We start from the raw sequence: 16,916 nt of genomic DNA on the forward strand, positions 1-16,916 counted from the left end.
CTGCAAAACCAAATTAAATATATTAGGCTCGCAGAATAAAGTCAGCCTCTGCTGGGTCCCAGGACACATGGGAGTAGAAGGCAATGAGAAAGCGGACACCCTGGCAAGAAAAGGGGCTGCCACACCGCTAATAGGACCTGAACCCTTCTGTGGAATAGGAACACACACTATCAACGAATACCTCAGACAGAAGGATAAAAAGAGAATGAGCGAACTTTGGAACTCACTTATTGGACACAGACAATCCAAGAATTTTCTAACCAACTTTGGCAAGAAAGAAATCACAGAATGTGTCAAAGGAAGCAGGAACAGACTGCGAATCCTAACAGGATTCCTGACAGGACACTGTAGATTAAATGGACATTTAAAGAAAATTGGAATAATCCAAGATGGCACATGTAGATTCTGCAAAGAAGCAGAAGAGACACCAACACACTTACTAACAAACTGCGGAGCTACACTAGCCCGCAGGAGGAAGTGTTTTGGGATGTACAATGTGACCATAGAAGAGCTTCAACCAATAAAACCGGGCCTATTAATCAAGTTCCTTGATGAAATAGGACTCACCGATGTGCTTTAGGCAGAGAACGGGGGATACAATAGCTCTCAAACGGCGCAGTATATCACACCCTGAAATATCACATCTCCATCTATAGGTCGGTGGAGGAATATCAAGTACTCCACCGACCAAACGGAATGAGTTTGGTATGGATGTATTTATGTGTATGAATGTAGTGTTTGAAAGGGTAAATAGAATATAGACTTAGTTGGGGGCTGAAATGACCTAGATGTCGGAAGCCCCAGTCAAAAAAAATATTTTAAAAAATTAAAAAAATAATAATCGAGATCCAGATTATTCGAAAGCAAAAGGGTGCCGACACATCTAACACTTTAAAACTAAGAATAACATTCCAAGAAACCTTGACACATTTATCATATGAAAAGGTCGTTCACGTGCAGGCTTATATGGTAGCAATAACATCCTACAAGTATGTGCTGAATATGCCGGGTAATAAAGTCACACAACCACTTTAAAAAAGTCTTTAAAAGAAAACAAAAAGTTTTAAATAAAAAGGTATCGTTAAGATTATTTCCGCTAACACTGTCAAAACTGACAGTCAGCAATAATTTTCTCACGGCTTTCCGTAATAATCGGCCACTCAGTGGTTAGACCTACGTTTCGACCTATCCATCTTAGGGAAGCTTCGGAGCTATCGACATCGAGGTCATCTCAGCCCGATATATACAGTTTTAACCTAATCAAAAATCCGAATAGCTGACCCAAACACTGTCTGCCGGGCTCAGGAACAACTTTCTTACATCGTGGCATACGTAACTCGTTTTCTATGCTACATTGAACCAAGTAATAGATTATTCAATTACGTGGAGACTATTCGACCTTTATATACACGCCGGGTACATACAAAAAAATTTAGAAGTAAAATGTATTATTATTATACTCTTCCGAACATATACAATACAGGCTCTTCGTTATTTAATAGGTTCCAACAATTGATATAGGAAATGTGTAGACAACATTATTTCAAATTTTATTAGGTTTCGTGGTCCTCTTGGTCAAATAAATTTTTTTCAATTAATTAACATTTTGGTTGAGATAAAAAGTCATTGTCACGAGCGGGATTCGAACCCACGACCTTCGGCTAGATACGCCGCTGCTCTTCCACTTGAGCTATCGTGACGTCGATCCACTCGGACATTAACTTCCCATCTCTTGAAAAATGGCAAAAAAGGAAGGAAAATTCAAAAGGTGGGGTTGAGATGGGAAGTTAGTGTCCGAGCGGATCGAAGTCTCGATAGCTCAAATGGAAGAACAGCGGCGTATCTTGCCGAAGGTCGTGGGTTCGAATCCCGCTCGTGACTCTGACTTTTTTATCTCAACCAAAACGTTAATTAATTGAAAAGAATTTATTTGGTCAAGAGGACCACGAAACCTAACAAAATGTAGTAAGCAAAATGAAGTATACTTCACTAAAGCTCTCCGTGGTCATTTCATTTGTCGCCGTAGGTTCGAATCCCGCTCATGACACTGACTTTTTTATCTCAACCAAAACGTTAATTAATTGAAAATTATTTCAAATAAAGAAATGCGCTGCAACGTGTCGAATATTGTTCGAAACAAGAAATACATATTATTTTCTAAAAACTCTTCTTACATAATGAGATTTCCTTTTTGGGTCTGAGGGGTAAATAGACTTTAGTTTGGACGTTCCGGTCATTTTGAACTGCCTACCCTCGCTGTTTTGTGCTTACGGCTTCTTGCCATTGTTTAAATTAGAACTTTTTAAAACAACATTTCTGATATGTATTCCATTCCAGGAGTTTTATATGTATGAACAATTAAACAATATGTATATCAACGTGAATTTATGTACATATAACGTTTCGTAAATTGGCTTTCCATCTAATTACAATCCGACATTGGGTTCAAAATTCAAACGTTATCTAAAAATGAAGCTCTAAATTACGTTCAAAAAGGCTGGTGGCCCTCGTCCCGGATACGGTTTTAGCACTCAGCCGGATGGACTCAATTATAGCGATTAGAATCTGATGGGACACCTCAGGGTGTTGTTAATACTCGCTTTCCAGTCGCTTATTATATCCTCGAAAATTCATTAAAGTTTTTATTTGGTTTTACTCGGATGTATTGTATTCTATTATATTATCGTTTTAGCGACACAGCTACATCAATGACAACATACATAGAAGTGACACAACACCCTGAGACCCTGACATCCATACGGTCACACACTGATCTTTGATATCTTGTAGTAAACTACAAAGTATACCAATATTTGGAGGTCAGGAGAAAGTACGGGAACAAATAAAGACAAGTAGAATGTCAGGATTTACCAATGGGTGCTTTTGCCAAGAAGCTGAGACTGCATCACTGTGCTAGAGATAGCTGAATTCCGACTGACACAATCAACAAGAACAGGTAAAAAAGGAACTGTATTTAATCCTTCTGGTGCTTTACATTCCTTAAAACTGGAAAGTTTCAACAGAAGAATTTTCAACTGAAATAGAATAATACCACAGACACAAACACCTGAATCGATTTATAGCAGGGAGTTAATGAATTAAAGAAATAACAGGATTAGAATGTCTATCCTTTAGTCCACATAAAAAGACTGCCTTTCAAGTTTCGCATGAGAAAAGTGGAAAATAGAATTAAACTTGCTGAGCAGTTATGAAGGCATTTTAGTGTACAATGGGGTCTGGACGAAGAAGACTTGAACAATATACAACAAAACACACAAGTTAGACCATTCAAAAGAGTGGAGCATGAAAGTGAACTCGAAACAACGTCAAGATGATTACAAAAAAATCGCTTCATGTTTGTTCTACTAATTCAAACATGTACTCTTAAGATGGAAAATATGTATATAATTGGAATGTGTTTGTATATTTTAGATGTAAAACGTAACTTATCTCCGATAGTAGTCTGTGCGCACTACGTTAAAAAATAGTTATGCTAGCACATAGAATTGTTAATGTAATGTTAATATTATATAATATCAGTAATGATGATGTATCTAAAGTATCTGACAATGATGTACCTGACAACATGGCTATTACTAATGAAATATTTAAAGGACTTATATTTGTTTATAACAATTATTATTTAAAGGTAGATTACAATAATTAGGCATAAATACAGCTCTTATGTATAAAAATTGCTTTTACCAAAATGTTTATTCTAAATTAAAATCCAATATATCTAAATTATATAAAAATGCAATACAAACTAAATTATCTTTCATATTATGGCCAAACTAAACAGTGATTAAAAATCGAATACCTGGACTTCTGACATAAGAAACCCAGATAAGAATGGAACTGCTTTGTCTGACTGTATACAATACAGGCGACAATTTTGGCTGGAAAAGTTCAAGAATAAATGCAAAAAGCATCGATGGCCGCAATGGTTTAAAATTTACACGGCGCTCATCACTGTAAGGTAAAGGTCATTTTTCAATTAATTAATATTTATGAAAGGTATGGTTGAGATAAAAAAGTTAGCGTCACGAGCGGGATTCGAACCCACGACGTTCGGCTAGATACGCCGCTGCTCTACCACTTGAGCTTTCGTGACTTCCATCCGCTCGGACAACAACTTCACACCTCAACCTCGCCTCTCGAATTTTCCTTCCTTTTTCCCATTTTTCAAAGGTCGTGTAATCGGTTTGGATTCTCGGCGACAAATGAAATGGCCACGGAGACCGTAAAGGTCATTGTAAGATATACTTACAAATAAGCTTTTTTCAAAAATGCCGGCGCCCCGAGGATTGATATGACCTCTGTGTTGCGAACCCTCGCAAAAATATTAATACTAATAATAATAAACAAAAAACAATGGTTTATGAAACATATGTTCGAGATAGGCAGAAGGCTAATCAAAGAAACGATCTACATTACAGAAAAGACAAAACTTGAATGTTATATACAGCACAATTTTTCATTGTGGTGTAGGTAAAAGGTATTAACTTTGGAGTGGTGCTATGTTGTTATTTGCATATTATTGCTGAGTTAGTTATGATTAATTATGTTTAATGGGTATAAGAATTGTCTAGATTGTGACATCATAACCGTATGAAGACATATTTGATGACTGGTCATGTTAGTTGTAGTTTTTATTGTATTTTTATATTGTTATTATTGAACCATACTTTAATAGTAAACCCTAATGTATAGTGTTATGTAAGTACTCCAAAGATTACCTATTAGTTAAGGTTTTTAGTTGAGATAAAAACGTCAGTGTCACGAGCGGGATTCGAACCCACGATCTTCGGCTAGATACGCCGCTGCTCTACCACTTGAGCTATCGTGACTTCGATCCATTCGACACCAACTTCCCATCTCAACCCCACTTTTTTTGAATTGGGAAGTTGGTGTCCGAGTGTATCGAGGTCACGTTAGCTCAAGTGGTAGAGCAGCGGCGTATATAGCCGAAGATCGTGGGTTCGAATCCCGCTCGTGCCACTGACTTTTTTATCTCAACTAAAAACCTTAATGAATTGAAAGATATTAATTGGTTAAGCGGACCACAAAAAGTAGTGAATTACTAGTTAGATTGTTTTTTAACTTATTAAATCTAATGTTTTAAATACAGAGATGAAGGGGATATATTCCTCGACATCTCGACGAAGAAAGTAGTTTTTGAGTAATTGGACTCATCCCTGATCACCTTTTCTACGTAAATTTAAATTGTAAAGTAAAGCTAAGTCCTTCAAATAATTGAATATTACAAATTGAAGTAGGTATTCGCAGGAGGAAAGATTTAAATCTAAGAATGGGTTATTTTTCGCTGTGTTGCTGCACCGTGTCTCCGGTTAAAAACATTCCTAATCCTCCAGGTCGGACAATAAAGCACAGTAAGAAGGATTCTTTATTATTCTATTATCCACAGAAGGGCGGATGCAATTTGCGGCTCGCGCCGTGTCTTGGGGGAGATTTTAGTTTATTATATATCACCCCATGGGTTTTAAAAAATGAAATACTCTCCCTCTTTATAAAAGTAGGCACGTATTGATGGCATTATAAACCCCCGTAAAGCGGGACCGAGGGTCTCAAATTGAAAAGATCTATTGGCGAGGGACGTTAACTTTATTGTATTTTTCTAAGCTCCTATTAAGTAGAAGGAAGGCGGCTTAAGGAACACGCTCGAGTTTAGCGGCACCTGCGTCCCCTCTCAATTTATTTATGGCCATTCCCTTCCAACCTCGATACATTTTACCTTAAATGATTTCTGTCCCAAAAGATACTTTTATGCCTCCACTCGGGTATCCGTCCTCTTTTAACTTTTTAAACGAAACTTCCACACTGCCAATTACACATTTTTATAAACTCACGCCACTCCACGGAATTTTCATCAAACTATTTTCTGACTTGTGGTATCCTACAATTTTCCTGTGGGCTTTATTAAGTAACCTACTTCGTAGTGTACTCACTGGTAACCCCTGCACCTGCAACCTCCTCATTGCATGTAATCAAGTTGTTATTTATTAATGAATAAAAGTATATTAATAGAAGAAAAGCCATTTAGTTAATTATTTTCCAATAATCAGGCTGAGGAACTCGTAATCTGGAGAGATCTAGAATAGAAGTTCAAATTTTAAAAATAAATAACATAAACACGTCCTGCTTTATCCCAGACAGAAGGCGGACGGGCGGCTAAGGCCGGGACGTCCCAACCTCCAGAAGCTGCTCGTCCATTGGAACCGAACTACGACGGCCGTTCAACAGCCGAACTATTTGACCAAACGGACGACCGGCCATATAGCCGAACGCCGTCGTCCACTGTAGCCGATTTTCGTCAGTTCACGACATAGCCCAAATGGATGTAGAAGATTTGTTGCTGCTCGGAAATTCTTAGTTTACATACAAATGGAATGAAAGAAATAAACAAAAATATTGGAAGTTCCATTTCTAAAGCTATACTTGACCACAGCTTACGCTGGACATCTCTCCGATGATAGAGTGGATCACGCATGTCCCAAGAGCCTGCTCCTCAACCGCACTTATCAATTTTTCGCAATCCATCGAAATGAAAACGAAACGAAAAGGTAAGCAAAAAGCAAAGAACGGCGTTAAACAATGGTGAGCGTTTGATGTCACGTGGTTGACAGTTGAAGTCGAAGTAACCATTCAGCCGATTAGGACTGGAAAATCCTACTTTATTTAGATTGGAAAGTGCTTCGGCCGTACACGGCCCAACACGATCGAACGAATTGGTTCTAATGGACGCGTGCTCATTCGAACACCGCGATCTGACCCTCTGACCCCCTGCATTAAAAAGACAATCAAAAGTCCGATTTCTGGAAGAAACAGTTGTTTTATTGTATAAGTCTAATAGGTTTGTTTAATTAGCGTGGGTTGAAACTGAATGTATTTATTGGCATGAATGTGTAGTATAAGATGGCCAATAGCGGAATATTGAGTATCCCTTCGACCTTCAGTTAGGTTAGTTATGTGTATAACAGGTGTAAAGAGTGATGGAGTAATATCAAGTAATCCGCCACCATAACTGAGTGAATGGTATGTACATAAGAAATAATGTACATAATTTAGAGTGAGTGGGAGACCCATTGGAACTGATTCGTTGGGAGCTGAAATGACTAATTGTTGATAACCCCTGGAGCTCAACCCAGGCTGCTGGACGGATAAAACCTAGAATAGGTGATTCTCGAGGTTTGCAGGCGATTTATTGCAATTTTATGCAGCTTTACAAAAGCGAATGCCGGTGGAACGCAAACAGTGATAGGTTCAACTCGTATATGTACTTATATGCACATACATATAATAACATATTCAATCGATATCCATAAAATCACTATCAATTTTTGAAAGAATGAGGACTAGTTTAATTGACATTGGTAAGAAAGGCGGAGTAGTAAACTAAAATAGTGATTAAACTGATCGACAGTTGATCACTCTACTGGGTCATCAGTGACATTTAAACCCGTGAGAGAGTAAACGGCCCATGAGAGTGATGAAGTTCCGATCAATTTAACGTGTGTTCACCAACTCAAACACCAAAACCACCACAAAGTTTAAAATGGTAGCGTATAATCAATATTTTAATTATATAAAAAACACATGCTGGATGATTGGAAATGACAGTATGCGAAGCTGCAACGCTGGCATCGTTTAATCTGAATCTCCACACAAAATACTTTGTACTACCGAAAAGTAATTACAGATCCGGGTAAATGAAAATATTATTAAAAAATGGCTACTGATCAAATAAATGCAACGATATGCTAATTGTCTTAACTGTGTTAAAGTCAAGAGGTTCTGAGACATAATTATAAGTATATAGCACAACTAATAGCACACCCTGTGCTAGCATGGTCTGCGGTTAGCTAACCGTTGTGCTATTTCGTAAATGATTTTTAAGTTTGGCTTTGGTATAGTTACTGGATTATTATTCAGTAAAAGACAAAAAAATTCCATGAATTTTTTTACTAAATCGGCACTAAACTTAAGAAATTAAAATGTGCAATAAATACTGAAAATTGAAATATTCGCAAAAGAATCAGAAAGGAAGAACAAGTTATATTGAAAAAGGAAGAATAAAAAATGTGGTCAGATCAAGATAAACATCAATTTAATTAAAAGATTTTCATCGATGCACATTCAGACAGATGAGCAACTTCCTTTTTATTCATTTTTCGAATTTAGAAAAATTCATTAATCGTTATTTACCAAGTATTCACAAAAGTGTGTGATGATTAGTAACCGTTAGTCGATGATTATTCGGAAATCGTGAGATACGGTCTGGTGTGATGTAAGTTTCAGAAAAACATTTTCTTTATCGTGCCAACGTTTCGATCTTTGTTGAGATCATCTTCAGGCCTGGGATTTACAAACATTGTTTAATTTTAACAAATACATGTAGGACGTGGAAAAAAGTGAATTTGTACAATGCAAAAAATATTTTTTATATTCAATCAAAGCATTTTCAAAGTATTTTTGCATTGTATAAATTCACTTTAGCTCTATTCACCTGGGTTTAGCCGTCGTACTCTTTCACATAAGTTGGATTCAAATGTGTTCGATTGGCTCCAAAACTGGACTTGCAGCTGGACGCACAAAACACTTAAATTCAAATTCATTTAGGTAGTCATACACAATACGTACTGTATGGATCCTGGCATTATGCTGCACAGTCAAAAATCTCTCACCAATGTGGGGGACAAATGGCTCTTCATGTTCTTCGATTATGCTTATAAGTAAGTATCTATAAGATCTTCCTCGCACAACCATTTCGGTGCGGGCGTTCAAACAAATGCCACCCCTGAACATCTATGACCCACCGTGGAATGCCACCTAAGGAACCATACAGCATGGGCGCGTACCTTTCTCCTGGGCAAGATTCGAGGCCAACTCACCTCATCTGTAAAAAGAATTCGTCCCCAAACTCCCAGTGTCCAATGCACATGTTCCCATGAACCCTGATCGTTTTCTGCACTGTGGTACGAAGAAGTCCACGAGCCGTTTTCATTGAGAAATTCGAAACATTTTTTACTTTTCTTATATTCTTTCTCATAATGCTGCGGTTTCGTAGAGCTTGATAACGGATGAATCTATTGTCTCTCTCGTCTGTAGACCTAGTTCAACCATGTCGTGACCTAGTGACAAGTCCTGTTTCTCTGAAGCGCCGAAGAGCCCTTCCTCCTATTGTAGAGTGATTTACACACAGTCTCTTGGCGACTTCGCACTGGCTGCATCCTTACTGTAATAAGTTATGACACTGACCTGCCAAACGCAATCAAATGCGTGACTGGACCCGTTGAAAAAGGTTTAAGAATAAGAATAATATCAAATGTAATCAACAAAGGAAAAAGATTCACTGAAAGCAATCTTTAGTCGTAGCAGAATGGAAAGGCATAATGCTACATTTATGCAAATGGGATTAATCAGTACAAAAGTAAATAAAGGAAATAACAAAGCATTTTTACTGTTTATTTGACTATGATACCTCCTAATTACATGAAACTAATGTAGAAAGATAATGGTTTTAATTTTAAACTAAATAAATTCAGCGTTAAATTTGTCCAACTATGTATTTTGTACTGATTAAAACAATGTTTCTTATTAACAATGGTGATAGAAATGAATGCATAAATAAAATTGAATTTTCATTTAAAACAGTGGATAGTGAAAAAGACATACGTTTACATTTTATAATGTGTGGTGATTAGTGACCGTTAATCGATAATTATTCAGAAATCGTGAGATGCGGTCTGGTGTGATGTAGGTTTCAGAAAAACATTTTCTTTATCGCGCCAACGTTTCGATCTTTATTGAGATCATCTTCAGGGCCTGGGATTTACAAACGATGTTTACATTTAACAAATACAATTTCTGAATATAAAAAAATATATTTTGCATTGTATAAATTCACTTTTTTCCACATCCGACATGTACTTGTTAAATATAAACAATGTTTGTAAATCCCAGGCCCTGAAGAGGATCTCAATAAAGATCGAAACGTTGGCAGATAAAGAAAATGTTTTTCTGAAACCTACATCATACCAGACCCCATATTTTATAATGATATAGAGTTCTGCGATTAAATTTAAATACTCTAAGATAACTGTATCAAAAGCAATTCAATATTTTACAATGAGAACTGCTCAATTTTGAGACATTGTTAATGTGTTATTATGTAAAAAAAAAATCAACAGGAAATCGGATGAAACATTGAACATATAATTTCTTGGTGGCCGTGCACAGAAAAAGTGGCGTAATGTGAAGTGAGACTTGGTAATGAAAAAAGTTTCTACGGCCTAGAGATCAAAGGAGCGGAGAGGCGGTCAACAAACTAATCCATCAAACTAAGAGGCGCTCTTTAATTTGGTCTGAAACCGACAACAATTGATTTAGAGATAGGAGAGAGAGAGAGAGAGAGAGAGAGAGAGAGAGAGAGAGAGAGAGAGACCGGCGTTTACGGCCTAGTTCGCGTGATGTTGCGTAGCGATGTCTGCGGTACATGCAATCCTCTCAATGTCGTCTTTTTACCCGTGTCACAGCTTGAAGTAACAGAAGTCATAACATTCAAATGAAAGGACGGATACCAATCTATTCAGTGAAAGATGTATATTTTCACACTGACGCCCTCTCACCGTTTAATTTATTTATATAAATAAGTTAAAACTTTACATCTAGGTATAATTCAAAATACTAAACATTGCTGTCGTAACAAAAAATATAATTAAATGCCTTACAAAACGATATATAAACATATAAGCCAATATAATAATATGAAAAATATAATTGAAAATAATAGAGTAATAGTAATTATTAATAAAATAATATCAAATATAATGTGTGGTGATTAGTGACCGTTAATCCTGCCCACTCTCAACACGACACGCCAGAATGGCACAATTACACAGAAGATAAACACTTTGAGCCCTGAAGATGATCTCAATAAAGATCGAAACGTTGGCACGATAATAAAATGTTTTTCTGAAACCTACATCACACCAGACCGCATCTCACGATTTCTGAATAATTATCAAATATAATCTTTTCGTATACCAATTTATCATATGAGTGGGATATTTTATGTACATCACAGAATCTTTTCCTTTTCACTTTTTATTGCGACAAAAAGTAAAAAAAAAGGAAGTTTTGAAGTTCATAAAATATCCCCATCACATACAGGGTGTTCAGCCACTCGTGTTACAAACTTTTCCAGTAGATTCTACATTCAAAATGAAGCCAATAAGTTAACCAATTAACTATGGTTCGAATCTCAACAGTTGCGGAATTATTTCACTTTTTCGGATTTTTTAAGATTTCACGAACTTGCTTCAAATAAACAATGATAACTCCAAAACTAAAAGGTTTTGGACAAATCCGTTGAAACCATTGAAAAGTACGTTAGATTTCCAATAAGATGTCAATACTAAAGTTGTAAACATTTGTTGTGAAATAAACGTTTTAGTAGAGAAATTTTTTTTTCAAAGTTGAAAAAATTACTATGGTGATTCTAAACTACTATTTCCAAACCTAGAGACCAGCAAATTTCAGAAAACGTACTCCATTTAGTGTCCTTTTTAGTGGTGCAATTGCTTTTTTAATTAATTTTTTCAAAGATGAAGAAATTGATGAAGAAAAAGAAAAAACCGTGGTTGAAGGATTGTTAAGGTGGAAAGAATAATAGTAACAATAAATAAAAACTTTAATAAAATTTTGAATGAATTTATTAAACTTTTTTTAATTTTGAATCTAAATGCTCTCCACCACCGGCAATGTATTTTCGACGCGCTGCCGTTGCAAGTGTTAACAAGATATCACATAGAAAACTAAAAATGTTTTGAATCTTAAAACTTTTTTATTCCGGAGAATAATACAATAATCCTTTAATCAAAGTCGTGTTGGTAAATCAGTAAACACTTGCACTATTTCGGTTTCGAACCCAATTTAAAAAAAGTTTAATCAATTCATTCAAAATTTCCGTAAGTATTTTTTATTTATTTTACTTACCTTAGCAATACTTCAACCACGGTTTTTTCTTTTTCTTCATCAATTTCTTCATCTTAAAAAAAATTATTTTTCAAATTTCTTCCTACTCAAACGCTTATTTCACTAACGTTTACAAGTTTAATATTGATCACATCTTATTGGAAATTTAAGTCGAAGTTCGTTTTTTGATGCCGACTTTTCCTTGACGATTATTTGTTCTATATAATAAAAGGAGGTAAAATTTAAAAAAAAGTGGGGTTGAGATGGAAAGTTAGTGTCCGCGTGGATCAAAGTCACGATAGGTCAGGTGTAGAGTAGCGGCCGGGAACGAAACGAACAAACTGAAAAAGAAATTATTAAATTAAACAAAAAAGACCACCTCATCTTCTCGACCTCTCGTCCTCGGCTTCGACGATCTCGTGGACTGTTGGGCTAAGATGCAGGGCGGTGTTCAGGAAGGAATCAACGATCGATGGGAAGTCAATAGGATGGAGATCCCTCCCTTATCTTTCGACCTCGGAACACGAGACCTCGATGAATCTTGGACGATCCACCGGGTGGGTTGACGACTCCGAGCACCACAATTCGAATGGTTGGAATTAAAATTATATAGAACTCAATTCACTAGTTTTCTTGGTTTTCGTGGTTCTTGACCAATTAATATCTTTCAATTAATTAAGGTTTTTAGTTGAGATAAAAAAAGTCATATCACGAGCGGGATTCGAACCCACGACCTTCGGCTCGATACGCTGCTACTCTACCACTTGAGCTATCGTGACTTCGATCCACTCGGACACTAACTTCCCATCTCACTCAACCTCACCTTTTGAATTTTCCCTCTTTTTGCCATTTTTCAAATGTCGTGTAATCTATTTGATTCTCGGCGACAAATGAAATGACCACGGAGAGCTTTAGTGAAGTATACTTCATTTTGCTTACTACATTTTATTAGGTTTCGTGGTCCGCTTGACTAAATAATGGTAAAATATTACTACGATTGTGAAAAAATAACAAATGTAAACGCCGAGAGTAAAGTAAAGTAAAAGGTTAAAAGACTGCGTATTATAAAAATTTTATATTTTTAAATTATTATTAAAATTTTAATATTCTTTATTCTTTGGCGCTTTCGGATACAACACCGGCTCAGGCAAGAGCTTGTGAAACACGACGAATATGAAGTCAACATCTGAAAATATTTTGTGATTTCTAAAGTGAATTGGCAATGTTCAAAATGTCGCACATTTTACCCGAGGTCATCAGAATCTCCGATTTCAGTGTCGTGAGCCGAACAGCTACTAAAACGTCATCCGGATCCAAATCGCGAACCAAATGCTCGCATCTCCAAATGAAAGGCCTGAAGACTCTCGACGTGAGAGTGGCGAGCATTATCTTCATAGTCGTCTCTTCGGGCAACCCTTTAGCCCATGATTTCAGTGATTTATTTTTGGGAATGTTAAACAATTATTTACTTACCCCAATTGTTGATGAACAATGTAGATATGACGTTGGGATTTTTCTGTATACGCTTCATTACTCTGGCAATTTCTTTCTGAAAAATCACAACTCCTTTAGAGTTCGAAGTCTTTCAAATCGACCGGGTTTATTTATTACTTGGAGTTCGCGGGTATCTGGATGACTGAAGGCCTGATGCACCCAAGGAACTTTGGCGTCGTCGTCCAACTCGACGATGTCAGGATCTTTTACGGAAAACATCGCCATTATTTATCTTATTTTTCTACCAATACTATACTAAAAAACTAAAACTATCGGAAGGGAAACTAAGTTAAAATCACGAGGTTGACGACGGCCAAAAAAAAATTCATGTGTTTCACATATACTAATTTTACGGAAAGTAAGTGTTGCACATATGATACTCAGGTTCAACAAAAAATTACATATTTTCAAAATAGCTTGGACTGAATGACCAGGAGCCTTTAAAATGTCTTTGAAAACGCAAAAAACAACGTTTGTTTGTTTGTTTATCAATTCTCACATTAAGCGATTCGGCTACGGAATAAATATGCATACGATACTCATTACTAGTATAAGAAGAATGGTATCGATATTTTTTTTTTAAATGTCGACAACCTGAACTATCGAAACCCTTTAGGAATCTAAAAAATCCACACACGTGCAAAATTGTTTCTGCATTAAATAAATGTATTTGTAAATATTGCTTTACTTTTTCACATATTTTATTTGAATCTTCCCATCTCAATTTAAATTAAACAGTTTTTCATTTTTGTGTCTCAACGCAATGTCTACGGTTCTCAAAAAAAGTGCTCCTTTTTTGGACTTACTTTTCAAGAAGAATGACTGTCGTCGATCTATTGCCTTTAGTTCGGGACTTCTGCAAATTATTACCGAAATCCTACCAGTTTATTTGTGTTCTGTTTCGATTGCGAAAAAAGTATAGTCGTTACCATTGATATTGATACTTTTTTTCCATTTTTACTTGCACTTATGGTGAAAACATTGTACAATTCGTCTATCCTCAGACTTCAGAACCTATTCAATATTCATCATCCTCTCATCACGCAGAGATTATTTATTTCCTACATCGGCTTCTTCGTGTACAAGTAGACACTCTAATTTAGGATTTTGGATTTATATGGTCTCAAATCCGCCCATATAAGTACATACATACAAGCATGTACCGAGTTGAGCATTACTGGGTTGTCGATATTCCGTCAGCGATCCTCTCACATTACGCATTCACGCTAATAAATATATTTCACTCTCAACACAAGCTAGGTATACACAAATATTATTACTATATATAATTGAACAATCCCGTTTCCTCCAAGAATCGGATCAGCGGACCCATTATAATTTAACTCCAACCCAAGTTCCATACTACAAAACAAATTATTTAAAGCATTCTTCTCTATTTAGGTTTTTTTTAGGCAATCAATTTACTGAAGACAATTTATACTATTCAAAGCTGCCAAAAATAATTGTTAAAGAACTTGTACTTTGTAAATAACTTTTATTATTAAATTGCAAAAATGCAAAAACTGATAAAATTGATTAAAACACTTTATTATAAGGACAAAATCAATGAAAGTAATAATGACAACAAATTATTATGGCAAACTATAAATGAAATATCTAACGACTCTAAGATAAAAAAATATGATAAAGAAAGAAAAAAATTGTTGATAATACGGGAACTGGACGAAATTCGTCACCTGAAATAGCGGAGTGTTTTAATCAATACTTTGCCGATATTTGTAAACAAATTAATAAAAAATTTAAAAAACCATCGTTTACTACACCATTAAATTATAAAAAAATATATAATTAAAAACTCAATTTTCTTAACTCCAGTAAAAAAAACAGAAATTCAAAAATATATGAACGAACTAAAGCCATCCAATTCATTTTATGTTAGCAATGTGAACAACAAAATAATTAAAATGTATAGTTTATTCATAGTCGACTCCTTGAATATATATTCAATCTGAGCATACAATAAAAAAAGTACTTCAGATGCAATATACTTGTCGTACATAACGGCAATTGCACGTTCAAAAATTGCTCTAACTGCTTTGAAATTAAACAGGTTTGTTCAACTAAATATTTAGGATTAATCATAAACAAAACCTAAGATGGGAAGAGCATATAACATCTATAATAAAAAGAATCCGATCATTATTTTATAAATTTCGATTATTAAGAGAAATAATTAATATAAATACCATAAAACGAGTTTATCCAGCACTTGTGCAGTCGATTTTCTCTTATGGTGTGGTAGTATGAAGTAATGTAAATTTGTCTACTAAAAGACAATTACTTACAACAGTTAATGCAATAATTAAAATAATTTTAAAAAAAACCTAGATTGTACTCCACCATTCTTTTGTATAAAGATTTTAAAATTCATAATTTCAATTAGATATATTTATTAAATTTACTTATTAAATTTTATAAAGCTTGGAATAATAAATTATCAGTCGCTCACAACTTCTCCACTAGAACCAAGATTGATTCCTCCATCAGCTTACAAAGATATAGAAACACCTTTTGTAAGCAAAACCCATTTAATATTGCTATTGAATTCTGTTATACCAACAAAATTAATATAAATAGTTTTGCTTACCTAAAATCATTCAAAAAGCATATTATAAATAATATTTGTGTAACAATTTGAACGTTAAATAATAATATCTAGTTCATTGCGTTGTTATTTTGAAAGAAAGACTGATCATCTCACCCAGCACAAGCGATTGTTATATAATACAAATCTACTGTTCATAATATACTGTTGTATAAATACCATATCTGTAAAATTGTGAATTTTGTTAATTGGCCTCTCTCTCCCACTCCCTCTCCCTCACCCACTCCCTCTCCCTCTCCCTCTCCCTCTCCCTCTCCCTCGTCTCTCTCTCTTCTTCTTCTTCTTCTCTTCCATTCAATTATTTATGTACATATGTATATTTTTTTGTAGTTCGTAAGAAAAGCCAAACTCAAATTCACACGCATTCGGCTTATCAAAAGTACGATAGGTCTGAAGCCCTCGAAGCGATCATTTAAATGTTATTTTCTCGAAAAATTTCGGTTCTCGTTCTAATCTACGGTTTGAGAGCAGAGCCGAGGTATAATTAGCACCTGTGTAATGATCGGTTATGAAGGGAAGCAGTGGCGAAGTGTGAAAGGTGTCGGAGGTCTGCCCTCTAATCAGTGCACAGCATTCAAATAAAACAATGCACTCCTATTAGAGTCGGTTTTAATACCCGCTCATTTTCCCTTTCGTCAGGCGTTCATTTCACCGAGGGAAAAAACAACTGTCGGTACGAAAAGAGTCCTCTTCCATTCCTAGGCCGACGAAACAGCGCGGCCAAAGAATTTCCACTGAAAATACTCGACTCATAATTTAACACAAAAGAGAATCGGGAAAAATAATAACTGCATACATA

General features: G+C 35.5%; 1 protein-coding gene across 1 annotated transcript; it reads right to left on the bottom strand.

Annotated features, from left to right (window-relative positions):
- Positions 1–13,057: 13,057 nt before the first annotated feature.
- On the bottom strand, positions 13,058–13,861 carry LOC106668711. The gene is made up of 4 exons (XM_014397685.2): positions 13,609–13,861; positions 13,471–13,546; positions 13,245–13,412; positions 13,058–13,183 (listed from the first exon to the last, which is right to left on the bottom strand). Exons 1-4 carry the CDS (start codon positions 13,714–13,716, stop codon positions 13,098–13,100), a joined length of 438 nt encoding a protein of 145 aa, XP_014253171.1. The 5' UTR covers positions 13,717–13,861; the 3' UTR covers positions 13,058–13,097.
- Between the last annotated feature and the right edge of the window lie 3,055 nt (positions 13,862–16,916).

Source organism: Cimex lectularius, unplaced genomic scaffold (genome assembly GCF_000648675.2).
Source record: "Cimex lectularius strain Harlan isolate CLEC.00 unplaced genomic scaffold, Clec_2.1 scaffold25, whole genome shotgun sequence".
NCBI lineage: Eukaryota > Metazoa > Arthropoda > Insecta > Hemiptera > Cimicidae > Cimex > Cimex lectularius.

Excerpts from the sequence above, each read along its gene's own strand:
- LOC106668711 (XM_014397685.2), bottom strand. The coding sequence starts at position 13,716 with ATGGCGATGTTTTCCGTAAAAGATCCTGACATCGTCGAGTTGGACGAC. Across the intron at positions 13,547-13,608 it reads CAGATACCCGCGAACTCCAA|AAAGAAATTGCCAGAGTAAT; the intron begins GTAATAAATAAA and ends GTGATTTTTCAG. Across the intron at positions 13,184-13,244 it reads GGAGATTCTGATGACCTCGG|ATGTTGACTTCATATTCGTC; the intron begins GTAAAATGTGCG and ends AAATATTTTCAG.